At 61.0% G+C, this 27,984-nt stretch overlaps 3 protein-coding genes across 12 annotated transcripts; 2 read left to right on the top strand and 1 right to left on the bottom strand.

The window, feature by feature from the left end:
* Positions 1 to 324: 324 nt before the first annotated feature.
* Positions 325 to 2,767, top strand: GMPPB (GDP-mannose pyrophosphorylase B). Of its 3 annotated transcripts, none has more exons than XM_043443340.1 (9): positions 325 to 453; positions 561 to 694; positions 810 to 890; positions 978 to 1,026; positions 1,163 to 1,305; positions 1,518 to 1,676; positions 1,763 to 1,841; positions 1,916 to 2,043; positions 2,127 to 2,767. In XM_043443340.1, the coding sequence occupies exons 2-9, from the start codon at positions 566 to 568 to the stop codon at positions 2,517 to 2,519; spliced, it is 1,161 nt and encodes a 386-aa protein (XP_043299275.1). In that variant the 5' UTR covers positions 325 to 453; positions 561 to 565; the 3' UTR covers positions 2,520 to 2,767. The 3 variants fall into 3 exon arrangements, with proteins under 3 accessions (XP_043299275.1, XP_043299274.1, XP_043299276.1); XM_043443341.1 differs by having other exon boundaries at positions 328 to 694; positions 2,127 to 2,309; positions 2,388 to 2,767; XM_043443339.1 differs by having other exon boundaries at positions 327 to 694.
* On the bottom strand, positions 2,737 to 27,984 carry RNF123 (ring finger protein 123). 8 transcript variants are annotated; one of them, XM_043443331.1, is made up of 39 exons: positions 27,899 to 27,984; positions 26,172 to 26,289; positions 25,807 to 25,891; positions 23,141 to 23,223; positions 22,930 to 23,024; positions 22,538 to 22,592; positions 22,339 to 22,424; positions 21,957 to 22,043; positions 21,749 to 21,816; positions 21,453 to 21,578; positions 20,966 to 21,080; positions 20,778 to 20,882; positions 20,236 to 20,361; positions 20,035 to 20,127; positions 19,889 to 19,962; positions 19,094 to 19,211; positions 18,832 to 18,925; positions 18,565 to 18,626; positions 18,313 to 18,384; positions 18,022 to 18,142; positions 17,398 to 17,499; positions 16,093 to 16,207; positions 15,548 to 15,648; positions 15,041 to 15,186; positions 14,662 to 14,745; positions 13,822 to 13,929; positions 10,836 to 11,013; positions 10,004 to 10,078; positions 9,766 to 9,853; positions 9,590 to 9,677; positions 9,425 to 9,509; positions 8,008 to 8,147; positions 7,714 to 7,902; positions 7,556 to 7,631; positions 7,259 to 7,343; positions 3,606 to 3,748; positions 3,366 to 3,460; positions 3,156 to 3,241; positions 2,737 to 3,072 (listed from the first exon to the last, which is right to left on the bottom strand). In XM_043443331.1, exons 2-39 carry the CDS (start codon positions 26,251 to 26,253, stop codon positions 2,952 to 2,954), a joined length of 3,852 nt encoding a protein of 1,283 aa, XP_043299266.1. In that variant the 5' UTR covers positions 26,254 to 26,289; positions 27,899 to 27,984; the 3' UTR covers positions 2,737 to 2,951. The 8 variants fall into 8 exon arrangements, with proteins under 8 accessions (XP_043299266.1, XP_043299262.1, XP_043299265.1 ...); XM_043443327.1 differs by having other exon boundaries at positions 15,548 to 15,746; positions 16,101 to 16,207; XM_043443330.1 differs by having other exon boundaries at positions 15,548 to 15,746; positions 16,101 to 16,207; positions 26,172 to 26,282; positions 27,899 to 27,968.
* AMIGO3 (adhesion molecule with Ig like domain 3) lies at positions 3,748 to 6,964 on the top strand. The gene has a single exon (XM_043443335.1). The coding sequence runs from the start codon at positions 4,540 to 4,542 to the stop codon at positions 6,067 to 6,069; it is 1,530 nt and encodes a 509-aa protein (XP_043299270.1). The 5' UTR covers positions 3,748 to 4,539; the 3' UTR covers positions 6,070 to 6,964.

The following is a 27,984-nucleotide window of genomic DNA, read 5'->3' as shown; positions in this document are numbered from 1 at the left end:
CGTGTCTTGGAGAAAACCTGCGGACTCCGGGAGTCTGGCCTGATAAGGCCCACCCGCGCCCCCTGCCCTGCCCCTTTTCTCCGGTCCGGCGGGGTGGTGCGGGAATCTGCTGGGCGCGGCGCAAAGGAAGCCTCGCCCTTGGCGCCAGCTCCGCTTTTGGATCCGCCAATGGCCAGCTGACCCGCAGGTCCCTGATCCCGGTTCCCATGGCAGCCCGGCGCGCTCGGCTCTCGTTGGCTGCGTCTGTCGGAGCCTCGCGTCCCGGCGCTCCTACGTTGACGGCGTGCCACGTATACCATAGCTGATTGGTCTGCCCTAGCATACGTCACTTCCCGCCCGCCGCCAGCCGGAGGTAGGAGCCCGAAGCTGTCCGTACGGCGTAGCGTCCCCGTTTGCTGTGGCCGCGGAGCTAACGTTAGCGCGGACTGGGCGGACGGGGCAGAGGCACCGTTGGTCAGTCTGGCTGGTGAAGGGCACGGCGGCGGGAGTGTGCGGCAGGGTTCCGCGAGGCGGGCCGTGGACACCTCGGAGTCTCGGACTCACTCTCCGGCCGCCCACAGGTGCAATGAAGGCACTGATTTTGGTGGGCGGTTATGGGACGCGTCTGCGGCCGCTGACGCTAAGCATCCCGAAGCCGCTGGTGGACTTCTGCAATAAGCCTATCTTGCTGCATCAAGTGGAGGCGCTGGCCGCGGTAAGGCCCGGGTCGGGGTCTTGGTAGGTCGTGGGACTGGCCAGGGATTGGAGATCGGGGACGTCCGTGCCTTCGGCTGAGCCTGCCTGGCGGCCGGCGCTGTTCTGTCCCCCAGGCCGGCGTGGACCACGTGATTCTGGCCGTGAGTTATATGTCTCAAGTGTTGGAGAAGGAAATGAAAGCGCAGGAGCAGAAGGTGAGGCACTGACTTTTGGCCTTTTCCCTTGGTCCCTGCTCTTCACTCCGATGAGAGGAAACTGACAGGGGCGCTTCTCCCTTGCAGCTAGGAATTCGAATCTCCATGTCCCACGAAGAGGAGCCTCTGGGGACAGGTCAGGAGAGAAGGAACATCCCTTGGAGAGGGTTTAGGGCCAGGAAAGGGCAAGATTAAGCTTGGATGGGGATTGCTGAGCCTGGTTCCAGGGGCTCAGACCCTCAAGATGATGGTGGCCTCTTCGTTTCCCCCAGCGGGGCCCCTGGCCCTGGCCCGAGACTTGCTCTGTGAGACTGCAGACCCTTTTTTCGTCCTGAACAGTGACGTGATCTGCGATTTCCCCTTCGAAGCCATGGTGCAGTTCCACCGGCACCACGGTCAGGAGGGTTCCATTCTGGTAAGACAGCACGTTTTCTTTCTCTGATACTCACATCCCCTCACGCCCAGTGTCTCCCCCTCTGCAGCCTTGAACTGCCCGGTGGTGTTGTGGGTGCAGAGCTGTGCAGTTTGTGCCTTTAAGCACTGGGGACAAAGCATGGGAAATTTAGGACAGCATGTCCATCAAGGCTCAGGAGTACTGGACTAGGCCTGACATCCCCCTGCACTCAGGTGACCAAAGTGGAGGAACCGTCTAAGTACGGTGTGGTGGTGTGTGAGGCAGACACAGGCCGCATTCACCGGTTCGTGGAGAAGCCACAGGTGTTTGTGTCCAACAAGATCAACGCAGGCATGTACATCCTGAGTCCTTCAGTGCTACGGCGCATCCAGGTGTGTAGAAGCCAGCTGCTGGGTGGGCTGGGGTGGGACAGGCCACCACTGCCGTGACCCTGCTCACGAGCTGCCCACTCTCACAGCTGCGGCCCACATCCATTGAGAAGGAGATCTTCCCTGTCATGGCCAAGGAAGGGCAGCTCTATGCCATGGAGTTGCAGGGTGAGGCGGGGAGGCCACAGGGTGGGGGTGGTCTGTGGCTGGGCTGAGCCCCCTGATGCATTCTCTCCCTGCAGGCTTCTGGATGGACATTGGGCAGCCCAAGGATTTCCTCACCGGCATGTGCCTCTTCCTACAGTCACTGCGACAGAAGCATCCTGAGCAGCTGTGCTCAGGCCCTGGCATTGTGGGCAACGTGCTGGTGGTGAGGCCCTTGCCCAGCCCATCATCGATTGCCTCCATCTTGGAGGACAGGTGGCCCACTTGGGTTTTCCCCGCTGTCCTCAGGACCCAAGTGCCCGTATCGGTGAGAACTGCAGCATTGGCCCCAACGTGAGTCTGGGGCCCGGTGTGGTGGTGGAGGATGGCGTGTGCATTCGGAGGTGCACTGTGCTGCGAGATGCCCACATCCGCTCCCACTCCTGGCTGGAGTCCTGTATCGTGGGCTGGCGCTGCCGTGTGGGCCAGTGGGTAAGCCTCGGGGCTGGGCTCGGTGGGGACGGTGGGGACGGCCTCTGCCTCACTGCCGTGCCTACCTCCTCCCCGCAGGTGCGCATGGAGAACGTGACCGTGCTGGGCGAGGATGTCATAGTGAGCGACGAGCTCTACCTCAACGGGGCCAGCGTGCTGCCCCACAAGTCTATTGGTGAGTCGGTGCCGGAGCCCCGCATCATCATGTGAGGGGTGCTGTGGGGCCGCTCGAGCCCCAGTTTCCCTTGACAAGGGGAACACTGGCTCGACACGTCTGAAGGCCTGGACTCACTGCCATTTGACTGGGGAGGACTGGACGAGGCTGAAGTTGCCAGACACCTGCCTTCTCCCATGGACATAATCTGGCAAGATCCTTGTTGGGCATACCCCACAAAGCCCACTCCCTTAAGAACAATGGGGCCAGGACTGTATGGAATAATAATTTAATGCTCACTGCGGCCCTGACTGAAAATCAAGCTGAGGCACAAAGAGGGCATGGCTGGGCCCCTGCTGAAGAGGTTCACACAGGCGAGGAGGTGGGATGGAGTGGGGAGAGGGGGACAGGGCAAGGGGCTCATAAATAGGGCCCAGCCTGTATTTGAGTTGAGGGGTGGAGGTTCCTGCTGTGTGGGCCAGGCAGGCCTAAGCAGCTGAGGAAGTGGCACTTGCATTGGCTGCCTTGTCCCAGTCCTCCACTGACACGATGGTGGCTTTGCAGAAGAAGCAGTCCTTGTTGTTCATCAGGTGCTGGTCAATGCAGGCTCTGCAACAGGGGAGGGCATGCCGGTGGCCAGTGTATCCCTCCCCGCCCCCACCCTGCCCCCTGTGCCCAAGGGGCCCACGTACTTGCAGGACTTGTGGCCACAGGGCTGGAACACAGCAGAGATGGGGTGAGCGTAGCAGATGGGGCAGAGGTCTTCCTCACTGGTGGGCTGCAGGGAGCAGAGTGCAGGGTGGGCTGGGTCAGACGCCCAGACAAGTGGGTGTGCACCACACACACGGTTGTGCTGATGCATAGTGACCTGGCGTGGCCCCGGGTGCTGTGGCCCCACTCACCAGGGAGGCAGCTGCCGCCTGCGCAGATGCAGAGGTCAGGTGTGCCAGCATCTGCTCCACCTGGGCCAGCTCCTCCACGCTGATGTAATCTGTATCTGCGGCGGCGGTGGGTGGGAGGAGGGTCAGGCCAAATGAGGCCTCAGACGCCGGTGCCTCTTGAGTATTCCCAGCCTGGGAATTTGCTCTTAAGACGACTGACCCGACCCAGCCTCAAATCCCTGTCCTCCCTGGCCCACTTACAGCTCTGTAGGGAGAAGTGCTTCCGGTCAGGGGCTGGCAGAGCAGTGCCAGGGGCAGGGGGCTCCAGCTGCCCCAACAGGTAGGATATGGAGCGGAGCTGGAAGCAGGGATCAGCCAGGAGTACTGACGTGGCCCTCTCTGTCCTAGGTAGGAGAGGGTACAGGGGAAGTCAGGATCCTGGGCCTGGGATCCCTATTATTGGAGGGGTGGGGTCCTGTGAAAGTCCAGCCCACTCCCATGACCGCCTTGTTCGTCCCACCCTATCGCCCTGCTGCTCTCTGATCCTCCTAGTAAAGTCCTAGATCCCAGTAATGACCCGCCCTGAGCAGGTCAAAGGGGGCACCACCATGAGATTGTGAAAGGCCACTTGCTCTCTCTCACACATTAACCCTACAAAAGGAACACCTGCCCCTCGTACACAATAATCCTTCGAGGAAAACACCATCTCCCTAATACGCGTTTATCTTCAAAAAAAAAAAAAAAAAAACACAAGCAGCTGGAAGGCGTACCTCCCAGGCTTCCTCTTCTCTTCCGGGAGACAGGTCCTCTGGAAAGCCGCCGGCCAAACTCGCGCCCCCTGGCGGCCACGCGAGGACTACGGGGCGGGGGAGCGGGACGCGGCGGCCCCGCCCCTCCAGTGGGAGCCAATGGGGGCCGGCGGCCCCGCCCCCTGAGAAATCGCCTCCGGGGGAGTATTTAGAAGCTTGAGCGCACTCTGGAAAGCACTCAGGATGGAGTTGGGGAAGCCCGAGAAGGGCGTGGCGAGCGAGCGCGGCCAACTCGCATTTCCAAACCTGGAACCGATCGGCCTTGCGAGAGGAGCCAGCACCCTGGCTCGCTGACCGTCGCCCGGCACTTCTCACCGGAGAAGCGGGTGAGTCTCGGAGCTCTGCCGCCCACTGAGCTGCCCTGTCCTGGCCCGGCAGCCTCCCAGATGGCCCGGCTGGTGCTGCAGGGCACACTACTGTGCCTGCTGCGCGTCGGGTTAGGCACCCAGGACTCGGACAGCCTCCTGCCCCACGCGCCTCACAACTGCCCCCAGAAATGCGTCTGTGCTGCCGACCTGCTGGATTGCGCCGGCCTGGGGCTGCGGGAGGTGCCGGGCACGTTACCGGCCGCGGCTGCACACCTCGACCTGAGCCACAACGCGCTCCAGCGCCTGACCCCCGGCTGGCTGGCGCCCCTCTCCCGGCTCCGCACCCTGCATTTAAATCACAATGAGCTGGAGGCGCTGGGTCGGGGAGTTTTCACCAACGCCAGTAGCCTGCGGCTGCTCGATCTGTCATCTAACGCCCTGCGGGCACTTGGCCGCCACGACCTCGACGGGCTGGGAGCGCTAGAGACGCTGCGTCTGTTCAATAACCACCTGGCGCACTTGGACGAACGTGCCTTCCACCGCTTGGGCACACTCAGTCATCTCTACCTGGGCTGCAACGAACTCTCATTCTTCTCTTTCAACCACCTGCACGGGTTGGGCTCAGCCCACCTGCGTGTTCTGGATCTCTCCTCAAACCGCATACGACGCACCCCTGTGCCTGACCTGGCAGCGCTGCCTGCCTTTCTCAAGAACGGCCTTTACCTGCACAACAACCCATTACCCTGTGACTGCCGTCTCTACCACCTGCTGCGACGCTGGCACCAGCGGGGGCTCAGTGCCGTGAGCGACTTTGCCCGCGAGTACACCTGCCTGGCCTTCAAGGTACCCACCTCCCGCGTGCGCTTCTTTGCGCACAGCCGTGTCTTCGAGAACTGCTCGGTGGCCCTGGCTCAGGACCTGGAACGGCCAGAAGAGCAGCTGCACGTGCAGGTGGGGCGGTCCCTGCGGCTACACTGCAACACCAGCGCCCCAGCCCTGCACGTGGCCTGGGTTTCCCCGCAGCATGAGCTGCTCGTGGCACCAGGATCTCGCAATGGCAGCATTGCAGTGCTGGCCGACGGCAGCCTGACCATCGGCAGCGTGCAGCCGTGGCACGAGGGTGTCTTTGTGTGCCTGGCCACCGGGCCCCGCCTGCATCACAACCAGACGCACGAGTACAATGTGAGCGTGTCCTTTCCCCACCCAGAGCCCGACGCTTTCAACACCGGCTTCACCACGCTGCTGGGCTGCGCCGTGGGCCTGATGCTCGTGCTCCTCTACCTGTTCGCGCCGCCCTGCCCCGGCTGCCGCCGCTGCTACCACCGCACCTGCCGCTGCTGCCGCCGCTGGCCGCAAACACCCAGCCCGCTCCAGGAGCTGAGCGCGCAGTCCTCCGTGCTCAGCACCACACCACCTGACGCACCCAGCCGCAAAGCCAGCGTCCACAAGCACGTGGTCTTTCTGGAGCCTGGCAGGAGGGGCCTCAATGGTCGTGTGCAGCTAGCGGTAGCTGAGGACTTCGACCTCTACAATCCCTCGGGCCTGCGGCTCAAGGCTGGCTCCGAGTCCACTAGCTCCACAGCCTCTGAAGGTCTGGTGATGACCTAGGCTGCCCATGGCCCGCATGGAGGCTGCTGCCCACCAGCTGCTTGTCCTGCTCCCAGCTGCTGCCCGAACAACTGCCAGCTGCTGGTGGGAAGCCCTGGGCTTGGTCCTCCAGCCTCCCACAGCGACCCCACTCGCTGGTAGAGAAGTTCAGGTCTCTTACCTCTCTCCTGCTTCTCCCCAGCACCGGGACCTAGCAGGGCCTACATGTGCCCATGAGGATTAGAACCGAGGCCCAGCTGAAAGAGCCCTTGCAATTAGAGCCCCAGAATGAGTGGCTGGGCCGAGGCGGCCAGCCATTATGGAGAGTGCTGGTGAGGCAGGGAACCGTGACCACTTCCCGCTCCCCAAGGAGATGGGAAGGGAGTGGCCCGCAGGGGAAGCGGAGGAGGACTTCAAATGAAGACCAGGCCCCACCCGCAGGGTGCAGAAGAAATTCCAAGCCCTTGCTCTGGTGAAATGTGACTGCCTGTGCACCTACATTCAGTCTACTTCAAGCTTCACAATCCATGCAGTCTGGTGAGCAGGCAAGAAGCAAGTAAGCTCAAGGGACCCCCTGGGGCATCACAGGCCACTGAGGGCAGGGCCTCTCCCACGGACTCGCAGGACAGCAGTGAGGGGCGCTACGGCCCGTATCCCCAGCTTGTCTGCAGTAAAAAGCCTGCCGAGCCTGGCTGCGACCAGAGAGCCCAGCTGGAACTTGCTGTCCTCCGAGACTAGAATCCTCTTAAGGGCTGGCACTGGTCTCAGCCCTAATGGCTGAAGCAGTGCCCTGGCTTCACATACATCTCATCGCTCCCACTGTGGGGAGGGGGAGGGGGGCTGAGCCAGGGGGCCCACAAGTATCCTGGATCCAGCTGTCATGGGATTTCTCAATAAAGGCAGTTCGTGCTCATTGCTGGAGGCTTCACAGACCCAGGTGTGTGGGCTCAGCTCTGAAGCCCAGTAGGGCTGTCCTGGCATGGCAGGCTGGCACCCCCACCTGAGGCACAGCCACAGCCAACGGCCCTGCCCGAGGCCAGGGTACCCTGCGCTGCTGAGGTCCTGGGTTCTATTCCAAGCTGCTACCACCGCCACCTAGTTACTCATTACTCGGTTCACACCTCTTCTAGCTTCCTTCTGTCTCCAGGCCTGACTGAGGCCCAGGTGAGGACGAGCCTCGGGAAGGCCCCGCCCAGTCTCCAGCACTCACCCTGAGGCTGGGCCATGCACCAGGAGTCGCACCAGGATGCCGGTCACTGCCACCAGAATGGGGTAGTGGTCCACACTCTCCAGGCCTGCGGGGAAGGGAGGAAGGGGGTGAGCCTCGAAAGCACTCCTGCTGCAGGGGCTCCAGCACTTCCCTCTATCCTCCCCACAGACAGCTGAGCTAGGCTGGGGATGCCAGGCCCCGGCGGTCCGATGCAGGCTGTCATCGGGTCAAGCAGCACTGCTCGGGCAGAGGAACCGAGGCCTGCAGTATGCTGGTCCTGGGCTTCTCGGTCCTCACCAGGCAGCCGCAGGGTAACCACACGGTCAAAGAGGTTCCTCTCGGCTGTCACCCGGTTCAGCACCTGATTCAGCAGCTGTGGGGCAGGAACCCATTGGTGGGTGGGCTCACCACTAGGGTGTCCCCAGGGGCCTGACCCCTTGCCCAGATGGACACACCTGTGCGAGCCGCCGCAGCAGCATCTCAGAGGTCGGCCGGGCCCAGTCAAGGAAGATCTCCGGCACCAGTGTGATGGCCATCTCCAGGACGCGCAGCAGGCTGACTGACAGGTCAAAGCAGGTGGCGCATACCTTGAGCTGCCGGCTGTCCACGAAGTTCCGCTCCAAGCGCTCTGCAGCCTGATGGATCTAAGCCCCGCCGGGTAGGTGGGCAGCCGTCAGGGGTCTGCCCACACCGCGTGTCGTGCCTCGTCCTCTGCCACCCCCGGCCCACAAGGTGCCCCCATGACCCACCTCCTGGATCATGCCAATGAACTCGGAGAAGGCCCAGTTGAGCTGGTTGAGGACACTGTTGAGGAAGCTGGGGGCCACGTCCGAGCCCTCCCGCAGCAGGTCTGCCATGTGCTGCTGCAGCAGGGTGGAGGGGCAGGGCTCTGCGGGCACGGGGAGTGGGGAAGCGTGGCTGGGCATCATCGCACCCCAGTCAGTGGCCCCGCCTTCCCGCCTCTGTCCTCCCTTAGGGGGCCGCTGGTGAAGGGCAGAGAGACGGCTCTCTGGGAACCTCAGGTCTCGAAGGCAGGGGCACAGTGCTGCTAGGGGTTAGGGCTAAACCTGTCCCCTCCCTCTGCTGGGCCAACCACAGGCTGCCGTTGTTCCCAACCCCCATCCCACCCCAAGTTCTAGAACAGCCCCCAAGCGCCAGCAAGTCCTCAGTCACACGCCCTTCACGGTGTGCTAGACAGGGCGGCCCAGAGCGCTCTCCGCTCGTGTCAAGGCCATCCTCCCCAAGAGCCGGCTTTGAGCCTTGCCATCCTCCAGTCCTCTGCTGCCCTTGATGTGGCCTTGGCATAAGGCTGAGGTGGTGGGCGCCAAGTCTGGGCTGACAGGCAGCAGTAACCAGAGCCCTCAGCCGCACCCAGGCTGGCCAGCCCTCCCCCGTGCAAATCAATAGTTCCTGCAGCAGCAGGATGCGGATTTGCCCCCCTGCTCTCCACGGGCAGCTCAGGTCCACCCTAGAGCCAGGACCAAGGCAATTGGCAAGGACTTGCCATGTAACTGCACAAGGCCCTTGGCCTCTGGGGACCCCATTAGGCCCAAACACTGCCTACAAGGGCAGAAACATACCCCATGGGCTAAAGCGGGCCACTGTGTGGGGCAAGCACAGTGTGGGGCAGGCAGGCTGTGCAGCCAGACAGCCCAAGGCCCTGGGCTGGGCCCAGGGGGGTCCTCGGGCTCACAGGACCGAGAACGCAGACTGTGCTCCCAACAAATGGCCCCTTCTTCCAGGTAGCCCTATGGACACCCTCTGGGGCCCTAGCCAACCCCCAGTCTGTGCCCCTATCTTGACTCGGATATCCAAGATCCGGCATCACCAGGTGGAAGTAAAGGGGCAGAGGACATGGAGTTGGGACAAGGCTGGAGGTCAGGGAGCTGGGTTAGAGGACAAGGGACAGGGCACACTTGGTGTGTGAGCTGCCAGCAGCCTGGGAAGATGCTGCCCGTTTCACTGTGACCTGAGGGCACACGTGGGACTGCAGAGTCCCAGAGTGTCCTCGGACTGGAGGAAGGAGAGAACGGAAACCCTGGGGGGTGGACAGGGAGTTTGGGGCCCACTGCAAGTCCAGGACTAGGGCTGGGAGAAGTGGGGAAGTCTGTGAGAACCTCAGAACAGCGTGTGAGGGCCCCCTGCCTGCTAGACCTGGGTACTCACTCTGGAGGCTGGGCAAACTGGCATCCTCAGGTTTGGTTTTTAGCAGGTGTGGCAGCCGCGTATAGCGGTACCCAAACCCACAGCCCTAGGGGAAGAGGCGGCAGGAGGTCAGTGGGGCAGGGAAACCCCACCAGCCACAGCCACTTCCCCTCCAGCCAGCCTTACCCGCCAGAGCCGAACCAGGATCCAGTTGGTCTGGGCCCAGGGCCGCTGCTCGTAGGGAGCCAGGAGGTTCTTCACCATGGTGATGCGCCTGCGAGAGCAACGGGCGGTGGGCCCAGGGTGAGGCTCGTGCTTTGCAGGGCAGCGTGCCTGCCCCCTGCCCCCGGACCCCCACTCACTGCTCCTCAGGGATCCGCTCCACGGCCCGCAGGGAGTTGGGGTAGCACACGTAGCTGGCCAGAGCCTGCATCAGTGAGTCCCGGATGTCTGCCGGGACAGGCCACACCTCAGCAGGTGCCTGGCATGATCCTGGTGCCCATGCCTTACCCCCACCCGGGCAGCAATCTCTGCAGAAAATGGCCAGCCTGGGGTGCCACCCAGTCTGCATCCCCCCGAGCCCTCTGTCCAGCACCTCACCAGTGCCCACGATGCGTGTGTCTGCGAAGTGTTTGGCAAGGATGGCGGCCAGACGGGTCAGGGTCTCCTCATAGCCTGCAGGGTGGGGTGATAGGATGAGCTGGTGGGGACTGTGGACACCAGAGGCAGGCACATCTCTTTGTAGGTGGGCTTGGGAGGCGGGCTCCAGAGCCAGCTCCAAGGGCCAATCTGGGCCCAAGCTGCCATCTGGGGACTTTAGGCTGTGCGTTCACTAATGGTTGGCCAGAGACTAAGACACAGACTCAGGGTGGGGGCTGGGCAGGCCCCGAGGCTGAGGGCAGGGCAGGGGACGGGCCAGGAACCTAAAAGCCCACAGCCTAATCCAGAAGTGAACTGCTAAGGCCATCCCGGAATCCGGGGTCTGCAAGAAGCCCCTGTTCCTTGTGGCCACCAGCAGGGCCCCTGCTCCTTGCTGTGATCTGCAAAGACAAGCCCACCCTGCCCCTGCGTGGGATGCCACACCCCATGGTCAGTGCCAGGGCAGAGGGCAAGAGGCCGGCTGGCTCTTGGGCCACAGCAGCACCCAGAAGGAAGTGACAGTCCTGGCAGGGCGGGGCGGGGCTCCTCACACCCTGTTCTCCATCGTGTCTCTTTCCTCCTCACGCCAGGGAGCAGCTGTTAGGTCTCTGGCTGCTGGTCCTAGGACGGGGCTCTCCGCCAAGCGGGACTTGTGCAAACGCTTGTCTGATGCTGTCTGAGCCCCAGGTGGGACATGTGCTTCTGGGCCACAAGAGCTCAGAACAGGGCTCCTGGGGCTCACTCCGCGAAGGCCCCCTTTTCTGCCCCCTCCCAGCCTGAACGGCCCAATCACCTGGGAGCTCCTCCATGCTGTGCACGGGGCCGAAGTAATTCTTGAGGGCGCTATAGCTGTTGATGGCCACGCTCAGGTAGAACTCGGGCATGAAGGCAAAGAGAGAACCCGTGCGGTCGCCGTGCTCAATGGTCCGCAGGCAGACTCGAAGCAGCCAGTAAATGTCCTGCATCTTCTCCTGCAGAGGGAGGTGGGGCGGACAGGTACTGCCAGGCTGCTGTTGGTGGGGGGGTGTCATGGGGTGCAGCCCAGTCGGGGGAAGAGGAAAGGCCTCCCAGGAGCACGATGTAAGGGCTGGACTCCAGGAAGCGGGAGAGGAGTTCAGGCAGGGTGTGATCAAGCACTGTGCTGGGCAGGCAGGACAGGCCACCAACCTGGAGAGGCAGCACTACAGCCCCGACCAGAAGCCTGTCTGTACTGTTTTAAGGTACGCAAGGCCTTAAGCAAGAGGGTGCCTTGTGACCAGAAACCTGTTGTTGGGACGCTGCCCAGAGCAGAAGGGTCTGCAGGGGCGAGTGGGGATGAGGCCGCGAGGAAGCCATGGCCACGGCCAAGTCCAGGACAGCAAAGGAGTGGACCACTGGGGAGTGTGGAGGCATGGATAGGCCGTGGGGGCGAGGGACTTCCCGGGTGGTCCAGTGGCTAAGACTGTGCTCCCAACTAAAGAGTCCACGTGCCTCAACTAAGACCCAGTGCAGCCAAATAAATTAATATTTAAAAAAATTTTAAATGTGCATCAAAGAACACAATCAATAGAGCAGTAACATAGCCCACAGAATGGGAGAAAATATTTGTTAATTGTAGTGTGCTAAGGGGTTAATATCCAGAATACAGAAAGAACTGCTACAAATCAAAAACAGAAAAACAATCAAATTAAAAACTAAGCAAAAGGACTGAATAGATATTTCTTCAACGAAGGATATATAAAATACCCAGTAAGGTCAATGTTACTAATCTCTAGGGAGATGCAAATCAAAACTATAAAGAGACACCACTTTATACAGGTTCAGCTCAGTTCAGTTCAGTCGCTCAGTCGTGTCCGACTCTTTGCGACCCCATGAATCACAGCACACCAGGCCTTCCTGTCCATCACCAACTTCCAGAGTTTACTCAAACTCATGTCCATCAAGTCGGTGATGCCATCCAGCCATCTCATCCTCTGTCGTCCCCTTCTCCTCCTGCCCCCAATCCCTCCCAGCATCAGGGTCTTTTCCAATGAGTCAACTCTTCGCATGAGGTGGCCAAAGTATTGGAGTTTCAGCTTCAGCATCAGTCCTTGCAATGAACACCCAGGACTGATCTCCTTTAGGACAGATTATTACTAGTGAAAAAAATTTTTTCAGTGACAATTATTGGTGAGGATAGGCAGAAATTAGAACCCCGTGTCCTGCTAGTGGGAATGGTGCAGCCACTACGAAAAACAATACAGCAGTTCCTCAAAAAAATTAAAAATAGAATTACCACACAATCCAGCAATTTTGCTTCTGGGTATACACCAAACAGAAATTTTAAAAATGGGATCTTGAAAAGGTATTAGCACCCCCATGTTCACAACTGCATTATTCACAAAAGCCAAAAGGTAGAACCACCTCAAATGTCCACAGAGGAATAAGTGGATAAACACCACATGATACACACACAACGGAATATTTACTGTCTTAAAACGGAAAAAAATCCTGACATGTGGTACAACATGGATGAACCATGAGATGGTAAAGCGACGTGAAGTGACCTGAAGTCTACTTAGGTGCAGTACCGAGAGCAGTCAACTTCAGAGACAGAAAGTAGAACCATGATTGGGAACGGAGGCGCAGGGGGAGTGGGGAGTTAGTGGGTCTAAGTTTCAGTTTGGGGAGATGATGACAGCAGTCCTGGAGGTGGCTGCCCAACCATGTAAATAGACTTGATGCTACTGAACTCTGCATTTAAAATGATCGAGATGGCAAGGCATGTACTGTATTCTACCATGATTTTTTTAAATGGTTAAGATGGTAAATTTTACATTATGTATATTTTATCACGATTCAAAAAGAAGGTAAGAGATGGAAGGGTGAGGTTCCTAAGAAGACAGTGCAGGGGTGGGGTGGTTGCAAGACTGCCTATGGAGGGAGGTGGATGGGCATGAAATCCTGGTGGTGGGAAGTCAGTGCCCATCTTTGTGGGGCTGGAGCAGAGGGGTAACAGGTGAGGGTGGGTGGGGTTGGGGAGGAGCCACCAGAAGAGAGAGCAAGCAGAGACGGGGAGGCAGAGACAGGGAGACCAAGAGCTGTGATCACCCACTTATGCGGGAGGGGCATGCCCAAGAAGGTAAACAGACGCCCTGACACAGGCACCTGGGGAGCATCCAGAAGCGCTCACTTGGTTGCGGGGGAGATGCCAGGGCAGCTGGGGAGATAAAACAAGTACTGTGGGTCCAGGGCCGGGGGAGGGGTGTCAAAACACAGTCACAGCAGGAGTGCACCATCTGTTCATCTGTCCTGGGAGGGCAGACTCAGCTCTCTGGTTCGCTACAAGGTCAGGAAGGCACGTGGCATTCTCCAGGATCTGGGCACGTAACTCAATGAACGAGGGAATGAATGCGTGAGGAGGGAACAAGCCACTGGCCTTAAGAGCAGGGGATGGAGGGAGTCAGAGAAGCAGACTGAGGCTGGGGGAGGCCAAGCACCCTGGACACACTAGGAGAAGAGGAGAGGCAGCAGACCCGGGAGCAGGTGGAGACAGACTGGTCCTCCAGGGGAGGACCATGAGAACTGGAATGGGGAACTGGGGTCCACAGACGGCATCTGCTTAAGTTCACGGGCATGAAAAGATCAGGGGTTATGGCACAGGGTGGGAGGAGGGAGGCTGAGGAGCTGGGAGGGGGCACATGTGTGCCCGAGGCCTGGGAGGGCAAGGAGCACCGAGGGGCGGCACCACCCAGCCCAGTCAGTGACCAGTCCGTGAACTGGAGGAGGGAGCAGCTGCTGGCCGAGGCCGCCCTGCTCACCTGGGAGTAGACGGTGGCATGGACCCAGGCCAGACGGCGGCTGAGGTGATCCAGCTTTTCTGAGAAAACCTTCTGGCTCTTGGTCAGCTCCGCCAGGATGTCCTTCCTCTGCCACCCGGAGAGGAGGAGCAGAAGGCAGTCAGGACAGGGCCCGTGCCCAGACCCATGCAGCTTGGCAGGGCCCACTGTGCCCGGGGCAGGCGCAGGGCGGGGTGGACGCGGCTCCACTCTTCAAAACCCTCCTCAGTCTGACCTGCTGGTGGGCTTGGGCCAGGGCCTCGGGGCCCCTCAGAGCATGGACGTGGGGCTGTGAGCTGAGCCCATGGCGGGGTCCCCCCAGGAATGCCAGGCTAGAACTGCAGCTCTGACAGCTGCTTTTGCCCTGAACAAGCCTGGGCTCTGTGGGCAGGTGGGGCCGGGGGCTGCCAGGACAGGGAATGGCTCGTCCCCAGGTCGGAGAGCTACGGCACAGGGGCTCCAGGGGAGGAGGGCGGCAGGCCCTGCTTCCTGCTGACTCTGCACATGGCCAAGGAAGCACTCAGGGGCGAATCCATAATTGATGAGGAGAGTGGGTGTGCGTCAGCACTTAGTGGCCGGGGTGCGGGCACTTTGGCACAGGCCATGGCTCACGAACGGGGCTCAGGCCGGGCCTGGCCCTGCTGCTGGCCCCACTCTCACTGCCGTGGGCCGGCCAGGGCGGGGGTGGGACAGGAGCTGCTGGGCAGCCCCCAGGGGCAGGGAGCAGGTTTCCCTCGTGGGCTGCCCTGGAGAGCCCCAGCGAGCGAGCCGCCCTCTGCCACAGCTCGCCCTCCCCAAGTCCCACCTGCCTGCCCACCTTACCCGCTTGGGGCACCGGCGGAGCTTGTCCTCTGTGTCCCGCAGGGCCATCGCGTACTCGTTGACATCGTCAGACACTCCCACCATCTAGAGCACCGGACACCAGATATCACACGTCTGGGGGACCCTTGGGCACCTTGCACAGGGTTCTCCACACACAGCCTGGACCCCAGCCCCACCAAACCCTTCACCTTAGGAGGACAGCCCCCTCCCACAGAAGTCAACCAGGTCAGGCCCAAACGGCACCGGCAGAAACACTCGTCTTGCTATGACATATGCTCATGCATACAGCCATGCCCAGACACTGCTGCAGAAAGTGGGCTCGTGGGTGCACACAGATGCATGCAGACACACAGAACCATGTGACACGCATGTGCGAGACCTTGCCCAGCTGCTGGTGAACGCTGAGGTTATACATCATGACGGCGCCATCTAGGACTTCCAGCAGGGAGTTCTCAGTGAGGGGCTGGTCAGGTTCCTCGGGGGGCCGCCCCACCAGCAGGCCCTCATTCCACTGGCTACCTTCGACTAGGGAACAGGGCAAGGACAGGGTCAGGGTCAGGTTCGGGGCCATTCCAGTTCTCGTCTAAGCCTATGGAGCCAGGAGGGGCCTCGCAGGAGGAGAAGGAAGCCCTCGCCCCTGGCCCGGGCCCCAGGAGGGACCTGCAGGGAGAATGTGGGAGCCGGCCGAGGGCGGGGAAGGTCCTGCCTCCAGGACCTATTTTTGTAGCATCGATCTCCCGCCCTCAGAGTGCACTTCCCATACCCTTGAGATGCTGCCAGGCCACAGGACCAGGAGGGAACAGGTGTACTTGGCTCTGCGTGGGGGAGAGCCTCACAGGACAGAGGGTTCCGTCGGGGGGCCCCCCCGGCCCTGCCTGGCACCTACTGTCCTCGCGCGTCCTCTGCTCTGCGCTCAGGGTGCGGACCTTCACTTTCTCTGAGGCGCTCAGGGGCCGCCGTGGGGTCATCAGGGTCACAGCTGCGGTGCTGAGGAAGCGGTTGGCTCGGCCCAGGGTTGGAGAACTGAGCCAGCCAGGCCGAGGCAGGGGCAGCGCGCCCCCCACGGCCAGGGCCTGCATGGGGCGCTGCGGTGGAGAGAGGAGGCCAGACTCCACTCAACAATCCCAGCGGGGCTCCCTTGACTCGTGGGCTGGGGGATGGGCCCTGCGGGGCCCCGTTTACCGAGCGGCTGCTCCTTGTCCTCCAACTGCCCCTGCCCAGCCTTCACTGTGCCTCCCAAGGACCGGGGTCTCGTACGGCCTCAGCAGCTGGCGGCCCTCCCACCACACCGGCCCTCCATGCCTCCCCTATAGCATGGGACCCTGCCGGGTGACAAGCTCCTTGCCAGCACGGATGGGGAGATGGCCCGTGGGACACCCTGGCCCTAATGCTAGAAGGACAGCCCAACACAAAGTCCCCGCCTGCCCCTACCGCGGCACCTGGGCCGCAGCGGGGGCTGGCTCCTCGTCCTCGTCCAGGTCGTCCATGGTGGTCGCCTGGAGCTCCAGCGGGTCGATCAGGATGTTGGCCTTGGAGGCAAGGTCATCTAGGAGGAAGGGCAGCAAGGCTCTCAGGCAAGTGGAGGGGCGAGGGGTCACAGGTGGAGCCGCTCAGGACAGTGAGAGGGTGCTGGAGTCACATATAGCATGGTGCCTGTGCCTTGCCCTCCACCTGCTCCAACCCAGCCTTCACCCTGCACCCCAAGGCCTTGGGTCTCGTGGGGCAAGTCCTGCTAAGTGAGGCAGGAGGCTCTCCTGTCACTCCCTCTGTCTTTATCTCTGAGACCTCACTCTCTCCAGGGCCCTCCTACTCCTCTGACTTTCTTCCTTGTCCTGCGCCGTAAACTGAAGCTGATCCAGAGCTGTCCAGGCCTCACTGCAGGCCTGTCCCCACCTCTATTCTGACAGCCAGACATAGCAGCTCCGCCTCCAGCCCAGGCCTTCATCCTGGCTGCATCGCTGGGCCCTCACACACTGCACCGCCCTCCCTCTCCTGTAGTTCCTGTTCCTGAGGATGCCTCAACCTCACAGCCTCTGGCAGGAAGCCTGGGGTCATCCCTCCCCCCATGTCCTCCCACCTCCTCTGCTGCCTGGACGACTCTGCTTCCTCGTCTCCTTTCTGGGCCCTTGCACTCCACCTGCCACACCCCAGCGTCCAGAGAGAACTTCTTACGATGCAGACTCCCAACCCCAATCTTGCTCCTCTGCTTCAGGACCTTCCGAAGCTACCCCGGTCCCCAAAGGAGCCTCCAGCAACTCTGTAGCCCTGCAGACTCCCGGGCCTCATCTCCCACTGCTTCCCACCTCTCATTTCCCTCTCCGGCACACCAGCTCTGGCACACCTCTCCAGGCCGTGCTGGGCCGCTGCTGGCACCTCTGCCCCCACTCACACTGTGCCCTCAGTCCTCTGCACCGGAGCTGCTTGTGCTCATCCTTGAAAGCAGCTCAAGCAGCAAACATGCGCCAGCTCTCCCCACCCCACCCCTCACCAAGACCCCGAGGTTCCCCTGCTCCATCAGCCCGCGATTTCATGACAGGGCTCTCAGACCTCCTCTGGGGTGGATGCAAGGGAAGGAATAGCTGGACGACAGCCCTAGGCAAAGGAGGCCCAGCAGCATCTTCTCCGCTGAGCAGGTGGAAAGCTCGGGCGCCCTCTGGTGGACACAGCACAGCTCAGCAGTCAAGGCAGGGCTGGCTCAGGAGCTGCCCTGTCCACCACCCACGGGCCTGCACACACCTTTGAGCGTCTTCCGAAGGTGTGAGAGGAGGCCTCCGAGGCGCTGCAGGTCAAAGTAGTCCACCTTGCCGTTATAGAAGATCTGGGGTGGGACGTAGGCTTCTGCGAGGTCAGACCAGCAGTCAGAGCTCAGCAGGACCCCTGGCCTAGGCCACCGCGACCTGACCAGCCTTGCCCTACCACTCCTGCCCTCTGCCATTTCAGGTCAGTTCCAGGAACAGCACAACTTGGGATGAAGGGGGCATTCTTGGTTGTGCATCACCCAGGGAAGAATCAGAGGACCCTGACCCAGCCCTGTGGGAGATCCCCCAATCCAGGCTGCTCCCACTGAGCCTTGAGGACTCCATTCCACACAAACAGTGCCCTCAGCACCTCAGAGCCCAGCCAAGGCATCCCTGACGAAGGGCTGGGTGGGAAAGGACTGAGGAAAGGGGCCTATGGAGGACAGGAAGCTGGGGACCATCAGCGCAAACACCGTGCCCCAGGGAGCAGGGCTCCATCAGGCAGGAGGCCTGGGACAGCGCCCCCAGCCCTGGCCTCAGCCAGCCTCCACACCAACGGCCAGGGCTGCCCAGTGCCCAGCTATGCCCAGCGCCTGCCACGTGGGGCCCGGGCCACGCTCACCCTCACTGAAGGAGGTGCGCGGGTTTGAAGCCTTGTACTCGTCCCAGTAGAAGCGCAGGGCCGAGATCAAGCGGTGCAAGAAGCAGACCATGTACTCGGGGGGGCAGAGCATGGGCGTGTTCTGTAGACACAAGTGTGAGACACGCGTTTGTGCAGCCCAGAGGCCAGCCCACTCCTCATCCGAGGCCCTGCCCTGGGACCCGGGGCTCAGTGGGGAGGGCAGGGTGACGACCAGATGGTGCCTGAAGCCAGGTGCAAACCCGGAGACACAGCCAGGGTGGGGACACCTACCCCCCGGCCGCTGGCATTCTCCTGCAGAAACTTCCGGAACTTGGTCAGAAAGATGTACCTGGAAGCTTCACCCTTTGGGGGAAGGAAAGCTGAGGCTGTGAGGAGCTGAGGATGCTGGCCCCAGACTGGACCCAGTGGCGCGTCCCAGCCCGCACCCTGCACAGGGCCCATGCCAGCCCTGCCCTCTGGGTCTCCGGGCCCCGTCTGGCACCCTCCCCACCAGGGACGCAGGCAGGCCTGGGAGTCACTCACCCCATTGTCATCCTTATTGTTCAGCAGCAGCTTCAGGATCTGGACCTGTAGTTCTTCCACCACTGGGAGTGGGGCGAGGAGCAGGACACCCTCAGGCCAGGCCGGGCCCTCAGGCTCCCAGGGATGGGCCAGGGGAGCAGCTTTGGATCAGGGTTCTACCACCAGGGATCCCCGCGTCCCACCTAAGCATGGTCCCCTCCAAGTGCCCCAAGTACACCCGCGCACAAATCCTCCACCCTCACCCAGTGCCCGAGACTGGGGGCCAACCTTCAATGCGCTTCTTGAGCCTCTGGCAGCCCCGTTCGTAGGCACGCCGCCGGAGCCTCTCCTCGGAGGTCTCTTCCCTCATCTCCTCTTTGCCCTGGGCAGGGGCAGGGGGATCTGAGATGGCAAGACTCACCCAGGACCCAGGAGAGCTCTGCTCCCACCCTCAGCCCAGCAAGCAGCCTCGTGTGCCAAGCGCAGGTGGTCCAGACAGCCCAGATCAGCCCTCGCTGTGACTGCGCCCACCCGCCTCAGGCCCACTCACCTCCCTGGGGGAGCGGTGGGGCCACCATGTGGTCGGGATAAGCTCCTGGAGGCCTGCCTCCTCCACGCGCAGCGGGCTCTTGATGTAAAAGAAGACGACAGACCGCAGCACGTCGAAGCTGGTGGTTGTCAAGGCAGAGCTCTGCTCACCACCAGGGCCCCGCACACCCTTGCGAGTCCTCCCTGGGAAGCCCTCCCAGAGCCTGCCCTCCCCCATCTCAGGGGCCCATGGCTGCTGTGTGCCTGCTTGCCCTGCCTCTGAGCCCTGAGAAAGGGCTGTGGTTGTCAATGCCGTGCCCAATTCCCTCCAAGTGCCTGATCACGGCTTGTCACAGGAGCAGGTGCTGGGACAGCTGGGTGGAGGGCTGTGGCCTTTCCATGTGCTTCTGCCTCCTAGAGGCTGAGGACCCCAGAGAGAGAGGACAGCTACCAGCACAGGCTTCCCAGCCAGGGGCCCGAAACTATGCTCTCTTTCCTATTCCTGCCGTTCTCCATGTTTTTCTGGAAACACAAGAACTGACTCTGTCAAGATCTCACCCGCCATGGACAACAGATAAAAGCTCAGTGCTTTGGCTGAAGAGCGCAGGTGTGGGTGGCACCTCACCCACCTCCGCATAGCGCTACCCTCCTTGCTCTGGAGAGAAAGTGCTGGAAGGCTGAGTCCTGAAGCAAGGTGGCTCTGGCCCTCCTGAGCCTCCAGGGGGAGCCCTGGCTGAAGGTACACCACCCTCCCAGGACCTCTGCTGGCCCCAGCGGGCACCACAGGTCTGGCTGCCTGGCAGCAAGGGGAGGATACAGGACGTTGCTCAGCAGAAACTTGCGGGACTTCTGGTGACTGAGGATGGCGATGGTGAGCCGCAGGTAGCGGATCTGCGGGGAGAGGGTGCTCAGAGAGGGCGGGGGAGGCCCGGGGGGCTCAGGGCCCGGGGCGGGAGCTCCCACCTGCAGGCTTAGGTCGGGGACGATGGGCGAGAAGCGGTACAGCCGCAACAGGGACATCATCAGCTGCTTGAGGCAGTCCTGCACCTCATAGTCCTGGAAGAGGCGGTCAGGCTGCACAGCGAGCCGCCGAGGGCAGCCCGGGCCGGCCGTCCGCGCGGCCTTCTCCAACGCCTCCCCGCACCTCCCCCGTCCCGGCCTCACCTCCATGAAGAGCCACAGGAGGTCCAGGACCTGGTGCACCACGGTCTGCGCCCGCTCGGGGGGGCCCGCCTCCACGACACCCAGCAGGAAGCTCATGAGCACGGCCTCCACCACGTACACCTCGCGCTGCACCAAGGCCGGGTGCCAGTGAGATGGCGGCCTTCTACCCCACTCAGGCCCACCCCCCAAGCCCTGACCAAGGCCATAGACGGACTCCTGGGCCCCCTCGAGCAACCCTAAGACATGGAGGAGCCCGTACGGGGTCTGAGGGGGACACAGGAAAGGCCGCTGCCCCACGGCCCCAATGGGGCTCCGCACAGGCCGTTCCCTTGGCCTGGGATGTCACCACCCCTGGATCTTTTCTAGAAAGCCCAACACCCTCAACTGGAAGCATCTCCTCCTCCCTGCCCCCCGCTACCCCATGACATCCTTGAGGTCTGAGAGCTCTGGTCACGGGGGCCCCGCCAGGTGATGCGGCTGGACCGCACGCACCTCAGCACCCCAGCCCACAGCCTGGGCCTTTCCCCCTCGCGTCCCCTCACCAGGAGCGGTGCGAAGTGATGGAATATGTGGGCCAGGGTGAGGAGGACGGTGGGCTGGCCCTGCAACCGCCACTCAGAGCTCTCCTTCTCCACCAGCCGCCCTTCCTGGGGGTGCAGAGGAGGAGAGGGCGGTGAGGGGTGGAGGGCTGCAGAAAGCCCCCAGCCCCCTGGCCCGGACATCGGCTTACCACGGGGTCCAGCTCCACGCTGAGCGCGGCCCGGAAGCAGCCCAGCAACCTCTGTGCCCGAGCCAGGTCGGCGCTCGGCGGGTCCTGCAGGGGCCGGTAGCCTGCCACTGGGTAGGTACCACCGCGTTAAGCCAGCAACACCGGCTCTGTGGCTCAGCACGCCCACCCCTCCCACCAAGACCCCTGCGGTGGGGCCTGGGCTCCAGGGCAGGGCTGCGAGGTCAGACTGCCTAGTTTGCACCACACCCCTCCCTCTCCTCTCTCTGTGGACTGAAACTTCTCTTGCCTCTTCATGCTCTTTGCTGTTCAACTGAAACAACGATGCTTAGTGTAAGCATCATCTTTGACACTCACCTAAGCCGTACCCTATTCACTCCTCATGGCAGCTGGGCCTGCCCCGGCCCACAGAGCTCTGGGAGCAGGGAGCCCCCCTCCCGTTTCCTCAAGCACATCCAAACAGCCCACAGCCTTCTTCACAAAAGGATATCGCAGGGGACGGCTGCCGAAGTTGAAGGCCACAGACTCCTTGAAAGAGAGGCTGATGGCTGGGAAGTAAGCCATGCCCAGGCCCCTGGATAAGTTCTCAAAGGCAGTGCCCAGTGACACACCATTCCTGGAGCAGAAAGGAGGGCCCGTGAGCCAGGGCTAAGAAGGAGGTGGCTGAAAGGGACCCGCGAGCAGCCTCCAGCTGCCAGAGCCAAAGCCCTTACAGGAGGGCCCAGACCATGAGGGCAGCCTGGGGATGCCCCAGAGGCCAGGCCTGAGGACAGAGGGGAGACTCACAGGGAGAAGGACAGAGTGCCTTCGTCCAGGTCGATCAGGCAGCTCACGATGTCCCCTGCTGCCCACGCCTGCCAGGGGAGGAAGCCATGCAGATGAGCAGAAGCCCAGGGCCCTGCCCACACTGCCCCTCCCCTGCGTCTTCCACTGCACCCAGGGGAGACTGGCCACAGGACAGAGGGCAGGTGGGCAGCAGGGGCCTGGGCCTCACCTTTCCGTAGTTCGTCGTGGTCACGTTCCACTTGCGTACCCGGTTGCCGTCATAGGCATAGGAGTTGTGTGTATCTCCAACCCCCTCCTAGGGAGGAGTCATCCGTGAGGTCTGGGGAGTGGGGAGGGGCAGGGCCAGAGCCCGCCAGGCACCAGCCTTGGACCCATATGGCTCTACTGAAGGGGGCTGACGTACTGAGGGAAGGCAAGAGAGCTGCTTCCGGGCTGGGGTATCCTGGGATGGGGTAGGAGATGGTCCTCCTCCAGAGGGCAGTCCAGGTGTGGGTCCTGAACAGACCCCATTGGGCTGGGGGGTTGCCTGAGCCCTGCTGAGGCCTGCTGCGGACCAGATCTCCCTGGGAGGGGCCCCTCTCCGCCAGTACCTCCTGATTGAAGCGGCAGTTGATTGTGCACCAGCCAATCTGCATGAGCCCCTGGGAGGAGATGAGCACCTCGTAGATCCATTTCCCTGGAAAGAGTCATGTCAGACTCAGCAGGGAAACAAAGACTGCCTCCTGTCTCAGGCCTGGGCCCTCGAACTCCCTGCCAACTCCCCGGGGCCATGGCGGAGCATGATCTCACCTTTGTACACGCACGTGGTGGAGCGGATCGTCCCAAAGTTGCTGTGTCCAATCACCTGGGTGGGGAGCAGGGGGTGGTGAGCCTCCTCCCAGGCACACAGGGGGCCTCCCCAAAGAAGCACAGTGCCATGCCAACTCGGCTCGCCTTGGTAGCGACACCTGTCGTGGCCAATGCTGAACCATGCCGGAACAGGGTGGAAGGGCCCAGGCCCGGGTCAGGAGGGATCCTGGGCCGGAAGTGTGACGGGAGGGGGCTGTGTTGGGAAGACCTCAGGGCTGGGGTCACACCAAGAGGGTTTCGGGGCTATGTCAGGAGGATTTGGGGGTTGGGGACCCAATGGGCCACATCAGGAGGGGCTTGGATCTAGGGCCCCATGCCTTGCCCTTGCTCACCCCCAAGAGGTCATCATCCACCAGAAGCAGCCCTTCAAAGCCACCTGTGTGGTCGAGGACCACAGTGGACGGGCCAAGCCGCCCTTCAACCTGTTCTGCAAAGCAGAGATGAGGGTGAGGGGTTGGGCCAGGCACAGGCTCAGGCAGACACAGAAAGGGCACCGAGCCCCCCAGCCCTTGAACCCCCTTCCAGATTTATGCTGCCACCTACCCTGGCTCTCCTCCTCCTCCTCCTCGTCCACATGTAACAGCTGGTCCAGATGCTCTGGCAAGTTCTGGAAGTTCAGGGGTTTCCTGGGGAGAGTGAGAGGCTGAGAGGGGGCCCCCAAGTCTTTGAAACCAGCCAGATGATGCCAAACCCCTCTCCCAGTCCCCTTCTCCTGAGCTGAGGAGGGTGGCTGCCCAGACTCCAGAACAAGGGGTGTGCCAGTCCCACATTCTGGGATGCTGGGGGTCAGAAGACTGGGTTATCCACTAAACTTGGAGCACTGCAAGACTGATTTTAAAAAAAAAGAAGAAGAAGAAGGAAGAGCCCTCTGTCAGCCTCAATCCCCTCATCTGTACAAATGGAACAACAGCTGTATGTCAGAGATGCTGTGAAGAGTCCGAGCAGTAATGCTCCCTGTGTAGCCCAGGACCTGCCCACTCCTGAAGGTGGCTTGTTGATTACGCCTGGGCCAGGAGGGCTGGGAGAAGCGCAGAACCCCAGGATGCTCAGTACCAAGACCGTCTAGTCCAATCCTTGACCCCAGGTCTGTGGTCCCATCCAGGGAAGCCTGTGTGTTGAATGAGACATGTCCTGGGAGGATGCAGAGCTCAGCCCTCTTAGCTTCTGGCTGGCTGTGTCCTGGACCCACCTGCAGAGGAGAGGAGAGCACACGGCAGGCCACCTGCCCCAGCCAGAGGGGCTGGGAGGATGTGTATGAGTGGCCCCCTCATCCTCCCAGCACACATGCCCAGAGGAGAAAGAGTTCTGCCTAATGCTGGCCAGCTAATCCTGAGCTCAGCTGCTAAGAATAGCCAGGAATGAGGTGGTGTAACTAGCAGGGCTCCAGGAGCAGAGTCCCAGGCCCATCCGGATCCAGCCCTCAGACTGCTGGCACCTGCTGTTCCATGTCGAATCCCAGCTCACACCCTGCTCACTGCCTGAGAGGTCAGGCCCTGGAAGGGCACGTGGATGGGCCAGCGCACCGACTCTCTGGCTAGGTAGCTTCAGCCCAGGCCCAGGGGCTGTATGTTCCCACACCGTGAGCTACAACTGACCTTGAGCTGCAAGGAGGAGAGACTCATGAAGCCTCCTCCCCACTGCTGTGGAGTCCCAGGTCAAGGCCAGGAGGCAGCTGTGCAATGGGGTGCCTTGCCAGTAACGTGGAAGGCTGGAGCCCCTCTGTCTCTTAACACCCCCAGTGGGCCCACAGATCAAGTAGGCTTCCTCAAGGGCACTTCTTACAGGCCCACACTGGGAGGGCTGCTCCAGTCCTGTGCCTGCTTTTAAGAGCAGCTGTGGGCAGGCAGTCTGAGACTCGGCCTCAGTGAATGCCTGCAGCACCTCCCATTTGGCCTCAGCCCTGGCTTGGCCTTTCTGGCCTGCCCAGGTCCTGGCCCAGAATTCTGCGTCCCCACTACCACTGACTAACGGCTCCGCCACCTGCTCTCACTCCTGGCAACCGCGGCACCAGTGGTGGCAGGATCATTTCTGCTGTCACATGAGGGAGGGATCGGGTGGCCCTGGGGACAGGCCAGGACTGGGGCTGGGGCAGAGGTGGGCCCCAGCCCTCCACAAGTGGAAACCCTTTGGCCACCATGACTGCTAAAATGGAAGAGGGGGCCCTTTGGGCCTACCCAGTGAGCAGAAACTGCAAGACAGAACAAGGCTGGCTGGCGAGGGGGCTGAGACATAGGGACACCCATGCCTCACTGCAGGGAGGAAGAATGTTCAGAACCCTTTGAAGAAGAAGAAATTCACCAGCAGTCCTACGAGTGACTGAGATTCAAACACTCCAGGCACGTGATCCCAACCGTGGGTGTCCACGCAGCACTGTTTACAAAAACCAAAGCCCCCCTAAACCAGGGCAGCGCTCAGGCAGATTCCTGGCTCTAAAAGATGCCCACCACTATCAACGTGTCATGTAGAAAACCATGCAGGAATAACCTCTGATGACAAAAACAGGATTTAAAACTCCAATAAACTTTTGGGGTTATGTCCATGCAGTGATGGCTTCTCAGGTTATCTGTGTCGCAACTAGATGGTGTGCTTTAAATACACGCAGTTTATGGTATGCCGCTTATTCCTCAATAACTTTAAAGAAACTGACAGTGACAAAAATTTTAAGCAAATTTCCCATACGGCAAAACCCAAACTGCATACATTATGAGATAAAGAAAACAAAATGGAATCACGTGCCATCGTTTATATTAGAAGATGGCAGACGCTTTTGCTTTTACAAGTTGCTGCTAAACTACACTTATAACTTGGGTATAAGCTCAACTTAAAAATACTAAACATGCAAGGAATAAAGGGCTGATGGGGTCTGCATATTATAGATCCAGCAGAGGCTATGGAGGGCCAGGCTGCAGCGGAGGTAAGGCCAGGTGCAGATGGACCAGATGCTGCATGTAGAGTAGGTACGAAGTGCTACGCAGAGGACTAACCCTGCACTGTGCCCCTGACCTCTGCTACACCCTCAGAAGGGAGGTACCAGCACTGCCAGGGCGAAGAATCTGGTACTCTTTGGGCCACAGGTCTCACAGTCAGGAGCGGCAGAGCGAGGATGGAATGCAAGCCAGCCTACCCAGAGCCCAGCCTCCCTCCCCACAACCCAGCCTCCCGCCTCTGGTCTGGCCCCGCAGAGGGAAGGGACAGCCATCCGGCCATACCTGCTGGTGGCTGCCGCGGGTCCGTGATCAGGAGAAGAAAAGACACGGTGCAGGTAGTCGTTCAGCAGCTTCTCATGCACGATGCCTGGGCCACAGGTTAGAAGGGAGAAGGGACACAGGGTCAGTGTGGCTCCCAGTCCCTACCGGCCACAGAGGCTCCTGGTCCAAGCCCAGCCACAGGGGTCAGAGGAGCAGTCCTGGTGGGTGCCCTGCTCCATGGCAGTTGGTGGAGAAGAGGGGGCTCACAGGTACAGGGAGGCGCAGGAGGGCCCAGGGCTCAATGGACCCGGGACATGGTTGCCTCTGTGTCTTCTTCCTGCTTCCCTCAACACTGGGAGCCTCCTCCCCGCCCTGCCAACCCTTACCTGTGACCCTGGATTTCTCAGCATCTGAGGTCAGTTTGTAGCTCTTGCGGGAGAAAGCCATGCCACCCTCCTTGGATGCCATCTTTCACCTCTTGTGGGCAGCCTGTAGTCCTGAGGGCTTAAGCAGAGGCAGAGCCTGTCTATTTGAAGGAAGCCAAGGGCCCCCATATTGACCTCAATCCTGGGGTGTCAGGAAGGCCTAGGAACAGGTGAAGCCACTGCACATGCACTCACGCATGCACCAACCCAGGAAGTTTCTCACCACTCTGCCAGACCCTGGGGCCCTCCAAGCAGGGGTTTCCAGCTTCCTACACAGGGAGGGTGGGTGGGGGTCTGGGACCACGTGACAGTACCCCCACCCTGACCCAGTGCTCACTCAGGCCCCGACAGGGAGCAGATGCCACATGTGTTTGTTAAAGCAAACTATTAACGAACGCCTCAACCCAGTGGGAAATCAGACCCAGGTGTCCAAAGGGAGGTGGCCCAGGAACAGAGCTCCTGTATCCTTCTCGGCTATCAACCACGCTGGGTCCACATGTGGAAGAGAGAACCCTACACCTAGTCCACCATCCAAAGACCTTGGTGTCATCTCCAGCTGCAAGTCTTACTGACATCCAAGGCCAGGACCCCCTGCCTCAGTTCCAGGATCCTCCTCCCTTCTCTTTTCCAAAGACCTGCCAGTTTTCTTGTCTCCACCAACACACACAACATCCTACCCCCTCACAGCAGCAGCCCTGCCCTCATTACAGAACACACTGTTCCCACTGCTGTCCATCCCTCACACACCATGGTGTTGTTACAGCTGCTTCCGAAGGGGCACTAAGTCACTGGTGCCAGCCTCACTGATCTAGAGCTGTGTTGCCCAACACAGCAGCTGTTAACCACATGTGGCTCTTTAAATTTCAATTCAAGTTTCAGAGGGCTTCCCAGGCAGTGCTAATGGTAAAGAACCCGCCTGCCAATGCAGGAAGACCTAAGAGATGTGGGTTCAATCCCTGGGTCAGGAAAAGTTAAAAAATTTAAAAGTCAATTTCTCAATTCGACTGGTCACGTTTCAAGGATTTCCGTGGCCCCATGTGGTTAATGGTAACTGGACTACACACCGAAAATAAAGAACACTGCCATCATCACAGAAAGTTCTATTAGTCGGTGCGGGTCTAGAGCCTAGTCCGCCAGCAATGCCTGAGACAGAACTCCTCTCTCTTATCTCACCCCAAACAGCTCCTCTGCTCCCGCCACACATTCTTGCCCACTCCCAGTTGGCACCACGCCTGCCCCTCAAGAAGGCGACTCCCTGCCCTGCCGCCCGCCACCGGCCTCTGCCACAGAGCAGGTGCACGACAGGTTAGACGTTGTCACGGAGCTGATGAGCAAACCTTCCGGACATCCACTCCAGGTGTCAGGTGCTGACGACCCAGGTGGGAGGCGGGCCTTGACTTTTGCCCGGGGGCTCCCTGTCACGTCGTCCCGCTCAGCCCCGCCGAGGGTTCCGGGCTCGGAACCGAAGCCACCCCCAAGGACGCGAGGGCACCGCTAGTCTCCCCTGAGTCGCCTCCGTCCCGGCCCCAAGCTCTGGAGGACCCTCCAGGCCAGCTCCGGCCCGGAGTCCGGCACCACAGGCTGCGATCCCTCGCGCGGCGAGCACTCTCACAACTGGACAGGCCGGGGACGCAAGGGGAGCCACGGGGAAGCCCGCCCATCTCGGAGCCCGGCCGCCCCTCACTCACCCCCCAGCCTCCGCCGCGGAGTCCCGACTCACAACATCCGCCCAGCTCTCGGCTACGGCGCCCGTCCGGGACCAAACCGCGCGGCC

The sequence above is a fragment of the Cervus canadensis genome, chromosome 22, assembly GCF_019320065.1.
Source record: "Cervus canadensis isolate Bull #8, Minnesota chromosome 22, ASM1932006v1, whole genome shotgun sequence".
NCBI lineage: Eukaryota > Metazoa > Chordata > Mammalia > Artiodactyla > Cervidae > Cervus > Cervus canadensis.
Note: the sequence above shows the minus strand (reverse complement) of the source record. Positions and strands in the feature narration are given on the sequence as shown.

Coding starts and splice junctions, on each gene's coding strand:
- AMIGO3 (XM_043443335.1), top strand. CDS start 4,540: ATGGCCCGGCTGGTGCTGCAGGGCACACTACTGTGCCTGCTGCGCGTC.
- GMPPB (XM_043443340.1), top strand. CDS start 566: ATGAAGGCACTGATTTTGGTGGGCGGTTATGGGACGCGTCTGCGGCCG. Junction 891..977: donor TGAAAGCGCAGGAGCAGAAG/GTGAGGCACTGA, acceptor TCTCCCTTGCAG/CTAGGAATTCGAATCTCCAT. Junction 1,677..1,762: donor CAGTGCTACGGCGCATCCAG/GTGTGTAGAAGC, acceptor CCACTCTCACAG/CTGCGGCCCACATCCATTGA.
- RNF123 (XM_043443327.1), bottom strand. CDS start 26,253: ATGGCATCCAAGGAGGGTGGCATGGCTTTCTCCCGCAAGAGCTACAAA. Junction 25,892..26,171: donor TGAGAAATCCAGGGTCACAG/GTAAGGGTTGGC, acceptor CCTGTGGCCCAG/GCATCGTGCATGAGAAGCTG. Junction 7,903..8,007: donor TCATTGGCATGATCCAGGAG/GTGGGTCATGGG, acceptor GGCGGGGCTTAG/ATCCATCAGGCTGCAGAGCG.